The sequence below is a fragment of the Pristiophorus japonicus genome, chromosome 21, assembly GCF_044704955.1.
Source record: "Pristiophorus japonicus isolate sPriJap1 chromosome 21, sPriJap1.hap1, whole genome shotgun sequence".
Lineage (NCBI taxonomy): Eukaryota > Metazoa > Chordata > Chondrichthyes > Pristiophoridae > Pristiophorus > Pristiophorus japonicus.
Window position 1 is genome coordinate 57,126,574 of NC_091997.1, and position 17,563 is coordinate 57,144,136.

At 49.1% G+C, this 17,563-nt stretch overlaps 1 protein-coding gene across 1 annotated transcript; it reads left to right on the top strand.

Moving 5' to 3' along the window:
• The first annotated feature begins 429 nt into the window (after positions 1-429).
• LOC139233533 (zinc finger protein 623-like) lies at positions 430-17,183 on the top strand. The gene is made up of 4 exons (XM_070863933.1): positions 430-561; positions 9,672-10,060; positions 16,322-16,786; positions 17,153-17,183. The coding sequence occupies exons 1-4, from the start codon at positions 430-432 to the stop codon at positions 17,181-17,183; spliced, it is 1,017 nt and encodes a 338-aa protein (XP_070720034.1).
• Positions 17,184-17,563: the final 380 nt, after the last annotated feature.

The window sequence follows — 17,563 nt, forward strand, 5'->3', positions numbered from 1 at the left end:
AGGGATCTGTGGACAAGCACTCCAAGATCCCTTTGTTCATCTACACTTCTAATTGGCCTACCGTTTAATGTGTATACCCTTTCCTTATTAGCCCTCCCAAAGTGCATTATCTCACATTTCTCCAAATTAAATTCCATTTGCCACTGTTCTGCACACCTGGCCAGTAGATTGATATCCTCCTGCAGCCCATGACTTTTCTCATCATTATCAACCACACAGCCAATTTTAATGTCATCTGCAAACTTCTTAATCATACTCCCTATATTCAAATCTAAATCATTGATGTATACCACAAAAAGAAAAGGACCCAGTGCTGAGCCCTGTGGAATCCCACCGGAAACAGTCACAAAAACATCCTTCAACCATTATGCTTTGCTTCCTACCACTAAGCAAATTTTGGATCCAACTTGACACTTTGCCCTGGATCCCATGGGCTTTTACCTTCATGACAAGTCAACCATGTGGGACCTTATCAATAGCTTTGCTAAAGTCCATATATACTACATCATAAGCATTACACTCATCGACCCACCTGGTTACCCCCGCGAAAAATTCAATCAGGTTAGTCAAACACAATCTTCCTTTAACAAATCCGTGCTGACTGTCCCTAATTAATATATCTCCGTGGAATTCACCAGCAAACATTAAGAATGATGTGTTTTGTTTACACACACACATACACACACACACACATATAAAAAGCCAGCACTATGTGCGCTCTTTTCAGTTCTTCTGCTTTACTCGATTCGTGCCTATTTTGTGGACTTTAGGACCCTGTGCAGCCCATCCGGCGGTGCTTGCTGGATCAGGATATAAAGAGATCGCGCACTTTTCACTTCCCACTGCCTGCGGGAATGGGGCAGATATTTAATGGGACTCCCCTTTCTCTGCATATTTATAGTTAAAGGGACAGTCCAGTTTATCTCGGAGGGTTGGAGGAAACATAGAAACATAGAAAATAGGTGCAGGTTTAGGCCATTCGGCCCTTCGACCCTGCACCACCATTCAATAAGATCATGGCTGATCATTCACAGTACCCCTTTCCTGCTTTCTCTACATAATCCTTGATCCCCTTAGCCATAAGGGCCACATCTAACTCCCTCTTGAATATATCCAGTGAACTGGCATCAACAACTCTCTGCGGTAGGGAATTCCACAGGTTAACAACTCTCTGAGTGAAGAAGTTTCTCCTCATCTCAGTCCCAAATGGCTTAACCCTTATCCTTAGACTGTGTCCCCTGGTTCTGGACTTCCCCAACATCGGGAACATTCTTCCAGCATCTAAACAGTCCAGTCCCGTCAGAATTTTATATGTTTCTATGAGATCCCCTCTCATCCTTCCAAACTCCAGTGAATACAGGCCCAGTAGATCCAGTCTCTCCTCATATGTCAGTCCAGCCATCCTGGGAATCAGTCTGGTGAACCTTCGCTGCACCCCCTCAATAGCAAGAACATCCTTCCTCAGATTAGGAGACCAAAACTGAACACAATATTCCAGGTGAGGCCTCACCAAGGCCTTGTACAACTGCAGTAAAACCTCCCTGCTCCTATACTCAAAATCTCTAGCTATGAAGGCCAACATATCATTTGCCTTCTTCACCGCCTGCTGTACCTGCATGCCAACTTTCAATAACTGATGTACCATGACACCCAGGTCTCGTTGCACCTCCCCTTTTCCTAATCTGCCGCCATTCAGATAATATTCTGCCTTCGTGTTTTTGCCACCAAAGTGGATAACCTCACATTTATCCACATTATACTGCATCTGCCATTCATTTGCCCACTCACCGAAACTGTCCAACTCACCCTGCAGCATCTTAGCGTCCTCCTCACAGCTCACATCGCCACCCAGCTTAGTGTCATCTCAAACTTGGAGATATTACACTCAATTCCTTCATATAAATCATTAATGTATATTGTAAAGAGCTGGGGTCCCAGCACTGAGCCCTGCGGCACTCCACTAGTCACTGCCTGCCATTCTGAAAAGGACCCATTTATTCCCACTCTCTGCTTCTTGTCTGCAAACCAATTCTCTATCCACGTCAGTACATTACCCCCAATACCATGTGCTTTAATTTTGCACACCAATCTCTTGTGTGGGACCTTGTCAAAAGCCTTTTGAAAGTCCAAATACACCACATCCACTGGTTCTCCCTTGTCCACTATGCTAGTTACATCCTCAAAAAATTCCAGAAGATTTGTCAAGCATGATTTCCCTTTCATAAATCCATGTTGACTTGGACCGATCCTATCACTGCTTTCCAAATGCGCTGCCATTTCATCTTTAATAATTGATTCCAACATTTTCCCCACTGCTGATGTCAGGCTAACTGGTCTATAATTACCCGTTTTCTCTCTCCCTCCTTTTTAAAAAGTGGTGTTACATTAGCTACCCTCCAGTCCATAGGAACTGATCCAGAATCGATAGACTGTTGGAAAATGATCACCAATGCATCCACTATTCTTTAAGTACTATGAGATGCAGACTATCAGGCCCCGAAGATTTATCGGCCTTCAATCCCATCAATTTCCCTAACACAACTTCCCGCCTAATAAGGATATCCTTCAGTTCCTCCTTTTCACTAGACCCTCGATCCCCTAGTACTTCCGGAAGGTTATTTGTGTCTTCCTCCGTGAAGACAGAACCAAAATATTTGTTCAACTGGGCTGTCATTTCTTTGTTCCCCATTATAAATTCACCTGAATCTGACTGCAAGGGACCTACGTTTGTCTTCACTAATCTTTTTCTCTTCACATATCTATAGAAGCTTTTGCAGTCAGTTCTTATGTTCCCAGCAAGCTTCCTCTCATACTCTATTTTCCCCTTCCTAATTAAACCCTTTGTCCTGCTCTGCTGAATTCTAAATTTCTCCCAGTCCTCAGGTTTGCTGCTTTTTCTGGCCAATTTATATGCCTCTTTCTTGGATTTAGCACTATCCTTAATTTCCCTTGTTAGCCATGATTGAACCACCTTCCCCGTTTTATTTTTACTCCAGACAGGGATGTACAATTGTTGAAGTTCATCCATGTGATCTTTACATGTTTGCCATTGCCTATCCACCATCAACCCTCTAAGTATCATTTGCCAGTCTATTCTAGCCAATTCACGTCTCATACCATCGAAGTTACCTTTCCTTAAGTTCAGGACCCTAGTCTCTGAATTAACTGTGTCACTCTCCATCTTAATAAGGAATTCTACCATATTATGGTCACTCATCCCCAAGGGGCCTCGCACAACAAGATTGCTAATTAGTCCCTTCTCATTACACATCACCCAGTCTAGGATGGCCAGCTCTCTAGTTGGTTCCTCGACATATTGGTCCAGAAAACCATCCCTAATACACGCCAGGAAATCCTCCTTCATCGTATTGCTACCACTTTGGTTAGTCCAATCGATATGTAGATTAAAGTCGCCCATTATAACTGCTGTACCTTTATTGCACGCATCCATAATTTCTTGTTTGATGCTGTCCCCAACCCCACTATTACTGTTTGGTGGTCTGTACACAACTCCCTCTAGTGTTTTCTGCCCTTTGGTATTCCGCTGCTCCACCCATACAGATTCCACATCATCCAAGCTAATGTCCTTCCTTACTATTGCGTTAATTTCCTCTTTAACCAGCAATGCTACCCCACCTCCTTTTGCTTTCTGTCATTCCTTCCTGAATATTAAATACCCCCGGATGTTGAGTTCCCAGCCTTGGTCACCCTGGAGCCATGTCTCTGTGATGCTAATTATATCATATTCATTAATTGCTGCCTGTGCAGTTAATTCGGCCACCTTATTATGAATACTCCTCGTATTGAGGCACAAAGCCTTCAGGCTTGCATTTTTAACACTATTTACCCTTTTAGAATTTTGCTGCAATGTGGCCCTTTTTGATTTTTGCCTTGGGTTTCTCTACCCTACACTTTTACTTTTTTCTTTCTATTTTTTGCTTCTGCCCCTATTTTAGTTCCCTCTGTCTCCTTGCATAGGTTCCCATCCCCCTGCCATATTAGTTTAACCCCTCCCCAACAGCACTAGCAAACACTCCCCCTAGGACATTGGTTCTGGTCCTGCCCAGGTGCAGACCGTCTAGTTTGTACTGGTCCCACCTCTCCCAGAACTGGTTCCAATGTTCCAGGAATTTGAATCCCTCCCTTCTGCACCACTCCTCAAGCCATGTATTCTTCTGAGCTATCCTGCGATTCCTACTCTGAATAGCACGTGGCACTGGTAGCAATTCTGAGATTACTGCCTTTGATGTCCTACTTTTTAATTTAACTCCTTGCTCCCTAAATGCAGCTTGTAGGACCTCATCCCATTTTTTACCTAAATCGTTGGCACCTATATGCACCATGACAACTGGCTTTTCACCCTCCCTTTTCAAATGTCCTGCACCCACTCTGAGACATCCTTGACCCTTGCACCAGGGAGGCAACATACCATCTTGGAGTCTCGATTGCAGCCTCAGAAACATCTATCTATTCCCATTACAATAGAATCCCCTACCACTATAGCTCTCCCACTCTTTTTCCTGCCCTTCTGTGCAACAGAGCCACCCACGGTGCCATGAACTTGGCTGCTGCTGCTCTCCCCTGATGAGTCATCCCCCTCAACAGTACCCAAAGTGGTGTATCTGTTTTGCAAGGGGATGACCCTCCAGGTCGAGGACTTCACTAACAGAACTCCCTTTAACAGTTGCCCCCTTCTATAGTGTGCAGTAATTGTAAAGCTGTCTATTTCAGTGACTTGAGCCTTTCTAAAATGTCTCACTGTTTATGAAGATCCATTTGACTTGCTTGGTTAATTTGGAAAGACTTCAGAATTTTGCAGTGTGCGAAGGTTGCGTTTAAAGATGGAATAACATTTCTTTCAAAGTTTTCTGTTCGAAACCCAATACCCCCCCACCCCACCCCATTTTTTAAAACACTCTGCACTACTGACTGGAAAGATCCCAAGTTCAATCCGTGATCTGTGCTGTTAGTTGATCTCAGTCAAGGAAGCAGTTCAGGGCCTATAATCGGCCTCATTACCACTGGCTAAACAAGAGTAAAAATCAGCGAGTGATACTAATCCAGTCACATCAACTGGGCAGTGTCAATTGAGGGCAAGATTAGACTCGGCTGTGATGCCTACCACATTGGAAATCCTTATGGCACACACTGTGTAGACTGACAGTGAGGCACCAGAAGTGAATTCATATCTGTGAAAGTCACTGTTGTAATGTAGGAAATGCGGCAGCCAATTTGTACAGCAAGCTCCCACAAACAGCAATGAGATAATATCCAGATAATCAGTTTTAATGATGTTGATTGAGGGATAAATATCGGCCAGGCCACTGAGGATAACTCACTTGCTCACTCACTAACTTCTTCTTCAAAATGATGCAGTTCAATATTTTACATTCACTTTAGAGGGCAGACGAAAATATAAACGAAAATTGTCTGTTCTGAATTTCAATACTGTTCCAAACACAATTTGCAGGGTATTAAAATGGGAGGGTCTGCAGATGGGAAACTCAAACCAAACATCACGTGAAGATCTGACAGATTCACCGGATTCAACAGGATCTGAATATCATCGGCCTTTGGACATAGAAAGGAATAGCACCAATCACAGCGGGGAGAAACAGGATCCATGATCTGTGTGTGGATCCACCTTTATCTAATCATCTAGCCTATGAGACTCGTGTGCCCATCTGAATAAACAGTGTAAATGTGGGGACTGTGGGAATGTACTCAGATGCCCGTCTGTGGTGGAAACTCATGGACACAGTCACAACGAGGAGAACGCGTTCACCAGCTGAGTGTGGAAAGAAATTCACGCGCTCATAGAATCATGGAAATTTACAGCACAGATGGGGGCCATTTTGACCGGTCGACCAAGAGCTATTCCCATTTTCCAGCCCTGTAGGTTATGCCACTTCAGGTGCAGATCCAAGTATATTTTTAAATGTGGTGAGGGTTTCTGCCTCTACCACCCTTTCAGGCAGTGAGTTCCAGACTCCCACCATCCTCTGGGTGAATAAACCTCCCCCCAATTACTTTAAATCAATTGGTTGTTGACCCCTCTGCCAAGGGAAACAGGTCCTTCCCATCCACTCTATCCAGGCCCCTCATAATTTTACACACTTCAACCTCCTCTGTTCCAAAGAAAGCAGACCCAGTATCTCCAATCCTTCCTCAAAGTCAAAATTCTCCAGTCCAGACAATATTCTTGTAAATCTCCTCTGCAGCCTTTCCTGGAATGTGGCAATCACATCTTTTCTGGAATGTGGTGACCAGAACTGCATGCAGTACCCCCGCTGTGGCCTAACCAGTGTTTTATACAGTTCGAGCATCACCTCCTTGCTCTTGTATTCCATGCCTCGACGAATAAAGGCAAGAGTTCCATATGCCTTCTTAACCATCTTATCTACCTGACCTGTTACCTTCAGGGATCTGTGGACCTGCACTCCAAGGTACCTTTGTTCCTCTGCAGTTGCATCTCAGCTATTAGCACACGAGCATCTTCGTAATGGGCAGAACCCGTTCACTGCTCTGTATGTCGAAAGGGATTCAATCGATCATTCGGTTTACTGACACATCAGCACAGTCACACCGGAGACCGACCATGGGAAGGGATTCACCCCGTTGTCCCAACTGTTGACACGCCAGGATGTCCGCATTGAGAACATTTGCTTTAAATACTCTGACGATGAAAAAAGCTTTCAAAGTTCAAAGCAGCTGATGCACGATCGCGCATCGATAGCGGAGAGAGGCTGTTTCAATATCCTATGTGTGGGAAGAAATTCATCCAACCTACTAAGACACAACTGAGCTCATATGTGACTGCAGGAGTTTGGATTCTATTATTAATCACATCCAGGACACAACCATGACAGAGTGCCCGCGCACTAGGGTTTCTGTGAAAATTATTTTCTCATTTTCTTTCAATCGGCTCACAGAAAATGATGTGCTATTGACTAATTGGGGCAGTCAATGGCAGGGCTAATACCCAGCAGGCAGTGGGGGAAGAAAGTGCCCTATTCACATTGGAGTAGCTCAGCGCACAGGCGCAGGGCCAGGCGGTATCTGGAGCAGGCGCAGTGTGACTGTGATCAGAGCCGGGCGTAGGCTGGACATGGGATTTTGCGCCGATTAGGAATTAGCGGAAGGCAGGGAAGTATCGCGCCCGGCCCGGGAGGGGGCCACATAAACACTTGGCGTGGACCGCAAGCCGCGAATGGGAATCTACAGGCCCCCCTTTGCAGCTCCGTGTGTTTTCCTGGTCACAGGCCCAGGCGGGCGGCCGCCATCTTCGTAAAGGAAAGCGGGAGGATTGTGCAATACCACGTGGCTTCAGCTGGAGGTGCGGCCATTTGTGTAAAGGAAGCAATTGTGGTGGGTCTTCAGGGTCCAAGTCAGCACCTTCAGGGAGGGGAACCAGTGAGTGTAGAACTGAACCCAGCCAGAGTAAGACCTTCAGGGGAGGGGAACCAGTGAGTGTAGAACTAAACCCAGCCAGAGTCAGACCTTCAGGGGAGGAGAGGGAGGAGAGGGAGGGGAACCAGTGAGTGTAGAACTGAACCCAGCCAGAGTCAGACCTTCAGGGGAGGAGAGGGAGGAGAGGGAGGGGAACCAGTGAGTGTAGAACTGAACCCAGCCAGAGTCAGACCTTCAGGGGAGGGGAACCAGTGAGTGTAGAACTAAACCCAGTCAGAGTCAGACCTTCAGCGGAGGGGAACCAGTGAGTGTAGAACTGAACCCAGTCAGAGTCAGACCTTCATCGGAGGGGAACCAGTGAGTGTAGAACTGAACCCAGCCAAAGTCAGCACCTTCAGGGGAGGAGAACCAGTGAGTGTAGAACTGAACCCAGCCAAAGTCAGCACCTTCAGGGGAGGAGAACCAGTGAGTGTAGAACTGAACCCAGCCAAAGTCAGCACCTTCAGGGGAGGAGAACCAGTGAGTGTAGAACTGAACCCAGCCAGAGTCAGACCTTCAGCGGAGGGGAACCAGTAAGTGTGGAACTGAACCCAGGCAGAGTTGGTGGTGAAAACAGAGACGTGCAATGTGTTTGGATTTCTGCACAGGAAAGAGCAACATTGGGTGGGACGGGGAGGAGGGAGAGTGTGTGGGACGGGGCGGGAGGGAAAGTGTGTGGGACGGGTAGGGGGAAGTGTGTGTGGGACGGGGAAGGGGGGGAGAGTGTGTGGGACGGGGAGGGGGGGAGAGTGTGTGGGACGGGGAGGGGGGAGAGTGTGTGGGACGGGGAGGGGGGTGAGAGAGAGTGTGTGGGACGGGGAGGGGGGTGAGAGAGAGTGTGTGGGACGGGGAGGGGGTGAGGGAGAGTGTGTGGGACGGGGAGGGAGGGAGGTAGAGTGTGTGGGACGGGGAGGGAGGGAGAGTGTGTGGGACGGGGAGGGAGGGAGAGTGTGTGGGACGGGGAGGGGGGAGTGTGTGGGACGGGGAGGGGGGAGAGTGTGTGGGACGGGGAGGGGGGAGAGTGTGTGGAACGAGGAGGGGGGAGAGTGTGTGGGACAGGGAGGGGAGAGAGTGTGTGGGACGGGGAGGGGGGAGAGTGTGTGGGACGGGGAGGGGAGAGAGTGTGTGGGACGGGGAGGGGGGAGAGTGTGTGGGACGGGGAGGGGGGTGAGGGAGAGTGTGTGGGACGGGGAGGGAGGGAGGTAGAGTGTGTGGGACGGGGAGGGAGGGAGAGTGTGTGGGACGGGGAGGGAGGGAGAGTGTGTGGGACGGGGAGGGGGGAGTGTGTGGAACGAGGAGGGGGGAGAGTGTGTGGGACGGGGAGGGGGCAGTGTGTGTGGGACGGGGAGGGGGCAGTGTGTGTGGGACGGGGAGGGGGGAGTGTGTGGGACGGGGAGGGGGGAGAGTGTGTGGGACGGGGAGGGGGCAGTGTGTGGGACGGGGAGGGGGGAGTGTGTGGGACGGGGAGGGGGGAGTGTGTGGGACGGGGAGGGGGCAGTGTGTGTGGGACGGGGAGGGGGCAGTGTGTGTGGGACGGGGAGGGGGCAGTGTGTGTGGGACGGGGAGGGGGAGAGTGTGTGGGACAGGGAGGGGGCAGAGTGTGGGACGGGGAGGGGGAGTGTGTGTGGGACGGGGAGGGGGGAGTGTGTGGGACGGGGAGGGGGGAGTGTGTGGGACGGGGAGGGGGGAGAGTGTGTGGGACAGGGATTTACAGGGAGAAATGAATATTCTGTGGAAGCTAGAATTGTCTGTTCTGAATTTCTGTCATGTACTTAGAGTGATGGGTTTTGTAAACTCCTTTTACAGAGTATTAGAAAAGGAAGATTTGCAGATGGGAAACTCAAACCAAACATCATGTCCCGATCTGACAGAGTCACTCGATTCCCCAGGACCTGAATATCATTGGTCTTTTAACGTGGAAGGAGAAATGTTTGTCTGTTCTGTCAGTTAAAAAATATTTCAAACATCAGTGTGAGTGTAACAGCACCGAGACACACACAGCCGGTGAGAGTGTTCCAGTGCACTGTGGAAAGAGCTTTAACCAGTTACACAGCCTGAAAAAACATCGCACCATTCACAGCGGGGAGAAACTGTACACGTGTTTTGTGTGTGGACGAGGCTTCAACTGATCATCCAACCTGGAGAGACACAAGGACACACGCACCACTGAGAAACCGTGGGAATGTGGGGACTGTGGGAAGGGATTCAATTCCCCGTCCCAGCTAGAAACTCATCGACGCAGTCACACCGGGGAGAGGCCGTTCACCTGCTCCCAGTGTGGGAATGGATTCATTCAGTCATCCCAGCTTGTAACGCACCAACGAGTTCACACTGGGGAGAGACCATTCACCTGCATCGTGTGTGGGAAGGGATTCACTCACCCCTCCAACCTGCTAACTCACCAGCGTGTTCACACTGGGGAGAGGCCATTCACCTGCATCGTGTGTGGGAAGGGATTCACTCGCTCATCCAACCTGCTGACACACCAGCGAGTTCACACTGGGGAGAGGCCGTTCACCTGCTCTGAATGTGGGAAGGATTTCATATGTTCATCCCACCTTCTTAACCACCAGCGAGTTCACACTGGGGAGAGACCGTTCACCTGCTCCGAGTGTGGAAAGGGATTCACTCGCTCATCTAACCTGCTGACACACCAGCGAGTTCACAGCGGGGAGAGACCATTCCCCTGCTCTGAGTGTGGCAAGGGATTTCCTTCATCATCCAGCCTGCTGAGACACCAGCGAGTTCACACTGGGGAGAGGCCATTCACCTGCTCGGTGTGTGGGAAGGGATTCACTCAGTCATCCGACCTGCTGATACACCAGCGAGTTCACACTGGGGAGAGACCATTCACCTGCTTCGAGTGTGGGAAGGGATTTACTCGCTCACCGCACCTGCTGAGACACCAGCGAAGTCACACTGGGGAGAGGCCGTTCCCCTGCTCTGAGTGTGGGAAGCGATTCACTTGTTCATCTAGCCTGCTGAGACACCAGCGAGTTCACAAGTAACTGCAAGGATTCGATGCTGCTGTTAATCGCATCCCGGACTGAATTGTGTTCATTCTGACAGTGGAATTTGTTTCTGCTGATGTTAATAACCCCTACAACTGGGCTGGAGTTTAATATTTTGATATTTGAAATAATAGTGTGTCAATATTTGATGGCTCCAAGATAAGAGGAGACTAATTGATGTCCTGTTCCCGACTTCCATTTCTGGGCCTTCCCTCCTTTCTGATATGATATTATTTCAATTCTCATACCTTTGGTTACTCAAATGGATAAATCCCAGTTCCCCATACCTTCCAGAGTGCCTCTCCTAGCCTTGGTATCGAGGGAAGGTATCAGTAACATGCCTGGGATCACTAAACACAAAATCCAGTCTGTTAATCACTTTCCGCTACTGGACTTAGCGTGTGCCCCACAGCATCTCTCTCACCTTCGATGGTGAATGGAGCATCATGCCTGCAAACCTGTTTTTAAATTAAATTTGAATCCACTCCGCAAGTGTATTTAACAAAAAGCAAACAAGTAAACAGATCACATCAAATAATTAGCAAAAGTTCAGAGTTAACAAGATGAACAAGTAAATATATCATGGCCCAATACCCCAGCTCTATATTCACAGGAGAAAATCTGTTATTGAACTCTTCGAGTGGATGGAACAAGGAAAGATCCCGACTAACAACATCTAGAATCTGTTGCAAATATCTTTCAAACCCTGACATAATCTGTCGATTTCCTTTCAATGGAAGATGAGAGGAGGCTGGCATATGGAACTGGGTGACTTCAGCTTCTGAAAGGGCTACATGTTTAGTTCGTTCCATAGAGGGGAAAATGTGGTTGGTATCAGAGAGAGAGAGATTTCGCTGAGCAACAGTGGGTGTTTGCAACCAACTGGCCATGAATATTTTCATCATAGAATGTTTAGATTAGAAATATTACATTAGGCTAAAGGAAGTCTAGAGATTTGTGCTTGCCACAGGTAGGCCACCGTGTTTTTACTTGCTTCTAATGTTGATGTATGTTGAAGAAAATACAGACTTGTGTCTCTGGGCTATGCAGTAGCCAGAGATTGCCATATTAAGCAATGCGAGCTCCAGTTTGATAAGTTGATGGCACAGCAAGAGACCGAGCAGTTTTAAGAATTTATCTCATTATCTGCAGACATCGAATGTCGCAGCCTGCTAACAAAATTGGACTTAAGACTTTAATCTATTGAGTTAAATTATTGGGATCGATTCTTATTGAATTGTTATAGAATTGAAAAGTAGGGAAGTTATACTAAACCTGTATCGAACCTTGGTTAGACCTCACTTAGAGTACTGCGTACAGTTCTGGTCACTGAAAGGATAAAAAGGCTGTAGAAGCACTAGAGATGGTGCAGAGAAGATTTACAAGGATGATACCAGAAATGCATATCAGGAAAGGATGGACTGGCTGGGTCTCGTTTCTCTTGAAAAAAGGTCCGACTGTTGATCTAATAGAGAGGTCTTTAAAATTGTAAAAGGTTTTGATAGAGCAGATACAGAATGTTTCCAATTGTGGGGAAGTGCATAACTAGAGGCCATCAATATAAGATAGTCACCAAGAAATCCAATTGGGAACTCAGAAGAAACTTCTTTACCCAGAGAGTGGTGAGAATGTGGAAGTCGTTGCCACAGGGAGTGGAAGAAGTGAATAGTATCGATGCATTTAAAAGGCTCGATAAGCATATGGGGGAGAAGGAAACGGAGGGTAATGCAGATAGAGTTAAATGAGGAAAGACTGGAGGAGGCTCGAGTGGAGCATAAACACCCGAATGGCTTGTGTCTGACCTGTGTGATCAGATGTGATCCTATGGAACTCTGTGGAATCCTCTAATCCTACAAAATCCTGTGTTGTCCTATGGAATCCTCTATAATCCCATGGAATCCTCTAATCCTACAGAATCCTATCATCATAGGCAGTCCCTCAGAATCGAGCAAGACTTGCTTCCACTCCCAAAGTGAGTTCTTTGATGGCTGAGCAGACCGATATGAGAGCCGCAGACCCTGTTACAGGTGGGACAGACATTCATCGAGGGAAGGGGTCAGTGGGGCTGGTTTGCCGCGCGCTCCTTCCGCTGCCTGCGCTTGGCCTCTTCATGCTCTTTGTGTTGGGACTCAAAGAGCTCAACGCCCTCCCGGATGCACTTTCTCCACCTCGGGCGGTCTTCGGCCAAGGTCTCCCAGGTGTCAGTGGTGATGTCGCACTTTACCAGGGAGGCTTTGAGGGTGTCCTTATAACGTTTCCGCTGTCCTCCTTTGGCTCATTTACCATGAAGGAGCTCCACATAAAGCATTTGCTTATGGAGTCTCATATCTGGCATGTGAACTATGTGGCCTGCCCAGCGAAGCTGATCGAGAGTGGTCAGTGCTTCAATACTGGGGATGTTAGCCTGGTCGAGGACACTGATTTTGGTGCGTCTGTCCTCTCAGGGGATTTGCAGGATCTTGTGGAGACATCGTTGGTGATATATCTCCAGCTGGAGATATATCCTATGTAGTCCTATGGAATCCTCTGTAATCGCATGGAATCCGATGGAATCCTCCAATCCTACGAAATCCAATTGTCCAGGACACATTGCTCGAAGGGGAAGATAAATTACTTGCATCCAAATGCAATTGTTACTTTGGTCTTCTTTGTCAATACACAAAGTCTGGGCACAATTCATGAAATTAAAATTGATTATATAATCTGATAAGAGTTGCTGTTTAAGCACATGGGAAGGGAAATTTAGCATAAAATTAAGGGGGTAATCAAGTTTCAATTTTGAAAAAGTCTAGTGTATGTGGTTCCGTCCAAAGTATATAGTCAGAAAGAATTTTTGGGGTGAGACTGTTGTGTTAAAGGTAACTAATCCTTCATCTTGCAGACTGAATTGTTCCCTGGCATATTTTGGAGAACAAAAGGTTCAAGAAGATGTTTAGTTAAATAAAATTTAACAAAGAAAATTGGTTAAAACGTGGATCAATAGGGAATGTTTGATCTATGTTTTAAATATATTATGATAATATTGTATTGGACAGTAAAGTTCTTCTGGGGCTCATGAGTGAAATGGAGAATATTGTATAACATTAAAGGAAAGGGAGTGAGTGAGGATGTAAGATGAAAACAGGCAAATTACACCATTAAATGGGATTTTTTTCTTGAATCTTTGTTCTTGGGTGAATTAGCATAAATCATCTGGTGCAATCTGCTGTTAAAGTAAATTCCAGTTACAGTCTGGGAAGTGCAGTAAATCCATCAGCTTCCTATTGGTGATGTTTGTGTCATTGCCCACACTGAACAATAATAAACTGAGATTGATCGCCTGGTCACTCCCCTCCCCGACACCACGATCGCCCGGCCCCTCCCCTCCCCGACACTGCGATTGCCCGCCCCCACACACCGCGATCGCCCGGTTCCTCCCCTCCCCGACACACCGGGACCGTGCACAGAGAGATGGGCAAAGATCTCCAGACACCCCACAATCTTTTGCTCAGATCACTTGAAACTCCGGGAATGGCTTGGATCAGATGTCACACGTGGCATGATATTGGGATGGGGGGGTGGGGGGTGGGGTGCACGAATGGATCTCAGACATGCTCAGTTATTGACAGCAGCACAACTGTGGAATTCTCTACTACAGAGAGTTGTTGAGGCCAGTTCGTTAGATATATTCAAGAGGGAGTTAGATATGGCCCTTACGGCTAAAGGGATTAGGGGGGATGGAGAGTAATTGGCTGGTGATTGGTAAGTAGTTTTTATTTTTATTTTCTTTATAAGTAAGTAACCTTTTAGCATTGTTGTTGCCAAATTAAGTTAATCTAGGGGTTAAATCATGGCAGGAGAGCTCGGACACGTGTTATGCTTCTCCTGTACTATGTGGGAAGTCAGGGACGCTTTCAGTGTCCCTGACAACTCCATGTGCGGGAAGTGCATCCGCCTGCAACTCCTGACAGACCGCATTGCGGCACTGGAGCTGTGGGTGGATACTCTGGAGCATCCACGATGCTGAGAATGATGTGAATAGCACGTTTAGTGAGTTGCTCCTACCGCAGGTAAAGGGTACACAGCCAGATAGGGAATGGGTGACCAACAGGAAGAGCAGTGCAAGGAAGGTAGTGCAGGGGTCCCCTGCGGTCAACCCCTGCAAAATAGACGCACCGCTTTGTGTACTGTTGAGGGGGATGACTCATCAGGGGAGAGCAGCAGCAGCCAAGTTCATGGCACCATGGATAGCTCTGCTGCACAGGAGGCCGGAAAAAGAGTGGGAGAGCTATAGTGGTAGTGGATTCTATTGTAAGGGGAATACATAGACGTTTCTGCAGCCTCAACCGAGACTGCAGCATGGTATGTTACCTCCCTGGTGCAAGGGTCAAGGATGTCTCAGAGCGGGTGCAGCACATTTTGAAAAGGGAAGTGCGTGTGGGACGGGGAAGGGGGGGAGAGTGTGTGGGACGGGGAGGGGGGGAGAGTGTGTGGGACGGGGAGGGGGGAGAGTGTGTGGGACGGGGAGGGGGGTGAGAGAGAGTGTGTGGGACGGGGAGGGGGTGAGGGAGAGTGTGTGGGACGGGGAGGGAGGGAGGTAGAGTGTGTGGGACGGGGAGGGAGGGAGAGTGTGTGGGACGGGGAGGGAGGGAGAGTGTGTGGGACGGGGAGGGGGGAGTGTGTGGGACGGGGAGGGGGGAGAGTGTGTGGGACGGGGAGGGGGGAGAGTGTGTGGAACGAGGAGGGGGGAGAGTGTGTGGGACGGGGAGGGGAGAGAGTGTGTGGGACGGGGAGGGGGGAGAGTGTGTGGGACGGGGAGGGGAGAGAGTGTGTGGGACGGGGAGGGGAGAGAGTGTGTGGGACGGGGAGGGGGGAAGAGTGTGTGGGACGGGGAGGGGGGTGAGGGAGAGTGTGTGGGACGGGGAGGGAGGGAGGTAGAGTGTGTGGGACGGGGAGGGAGGGAGAGTGTGTGGGACGGGGAGGGAGGGAGAGTGTGTGGGACGGGGAGGGAGGGAGAGTGTGTGGGACGGGGAGGGGGGAGTGTGTGGAACGAGGAGGGGGGAGAGTGTGTGGGACGGGGAGGGGGCAGTGTGTGTGGGACGGGGAGGGGGCAGTGTGTGTGGGACGGGGAGGGGGGAGTGTGTGGGACGGGGAGGGGGGAGAGTGTGTGGGACGGGGAGGGGGCAGTGTGTGGGACGGGGAGGGGGGAGTGTGTGGGACGGGGAGGGGGCAGTGTGTGTGGGACGGGGAGGGGGCAGTGTGTGTGGGACGGGGAGGGGGCAGTGTGTGTGGGACGGGGAGGGGGAGAGTGTGTGGGACAGGGAGGGGGCAGAGTGTGGGACGGGGAGGGGGGAGTGTGTGTGGGACGGGGAGGGGGGAGTGTGTGGGACGGGGAGGGGGGAGTGTGTGGGACGGGGAGGGGGGAGAGTGTGTGGGACAGGGATTTACAGGGAGAAATGAATATTCTGTGGAAGCTAGAATTGTCTGTTCTGAATTTCTGTCATGTACTTAGAGTGATGGGTTTTGTAAACTCCTTTTACAGAGTATTAGAAAAGGAAGATTTGCAGATGGGAAACTCAAACCAAACATCATGTCCCGATCTGACAGAGTCACTCGATTCCCCAGGACCTGAATATCATTGGTCTTTTAACGTGGAAGGAGAAATGTTTGTCTGTTCTGTCAGTTAAAAAATATTTCAAACATCAGTGTGAGTGTAACAGCACCGAGACACACACAGCCGGTGAGAGTGTTCCAGTGCACTGTGGAAAGAGCTTTAACCAGTTACACAGCCTGAAAAAACATCGCACCATTCACAGCGGGGAGAAACTGTACACGTGTTTTGTGTGTGGACGAGGCTTCAACTGATCATCCAACCTGGAGAGACACAAGGACACACGCACCACTGAGAAACCGTGGGAATGTGGGGACTGTGGGAAGGGATTCAATTCCCCGTCCCAGCTAGAAACTCATCGACGCAGTCACACCGGGGAGAGGCCGTTCACCTGCTCCCAGTGTGGGAATGGATTCATTCAGTCATCCCAGCTTGTAACGCACCAACGAGTTCACACTGGGGAGAGACCATTCACCTGCATCGTGTGTGGGAAGGGATTCACTCACCCCTCCAACCTGCTAACTCACCAGCGTGTTCACACTGGGGAGAGGCCATTCACCTGCATCGTGTGTGGGAAGGGATTCACTCGCTCATCCAACCTGCTGACACACCAGCGAGTTCACACTGGGGAGAGGCCGTTCACCTGCTCTGAATGTGGGAAGGATTTCATATGTTCATCCCACCTTCTTAACCACCAGCGAGTTCACACTGGGGAGAGACCGTTCACCTGCTCCGAGTGTGGAAAGGGATTCACTCGCTCATCTAACCTGCTGACACACCAGCGAGTTCACAGCGGGGAGAGACCATTCCCCTGCTCTGAGTGTGGCAAGGGATTTCCTTCATCATCCAGCCTGCTGAGACACCAGCGAGTTCACACCGGGGAGAGGCCATTCACCTGCTCGGTGTGTGGGAAGGGATTCACTCAGTCATCCGACCTGCTGATACACCAGCGAGTTCACACTGGGGAGAGGCCATTCACCTGCTTCGAGTGTGGGAAGGGATTTACTCGCTCACCGCACCTGCTGAGACACCAGCGAAGTCACACTGGGGAGAGGCCGTTCCCCTGCTCTGAGTGTGGGAAGCGATTCACTTGTTCATCTAGCCTGCTGAGACACCAGCGAGTTCACAAGTAACTGCAAGGATTCGATGCTGCTGTTAATCGCATCCCGGACTGAATTGTGTTCATTCTGACAGTGGAATTTGTTTCTGCTGATGTTAATAACCCCTACAACTGGGCTGGAGTTTAATATTTTGATATTTGAAATAATAGTGTGTCAATATTTGATGGCTCCAAGATAAGAGGAGACTAATTGATGTCCTGTTCCCGACTTCCATTTCTGGGCCTTCCCTCCTTTCTGACACGATATTATTTCAATTCTCATACCTTTGGTTACTCAAATGGATAAATCCCAGTTCCCCATACCTTCCAGAGTGCCTCTCCTAGCCTTGGTATCGAGGGAAGGTATCAGTAACATGCCTGGGATCACTAAACACAAAATCCAGTCTGTTAATC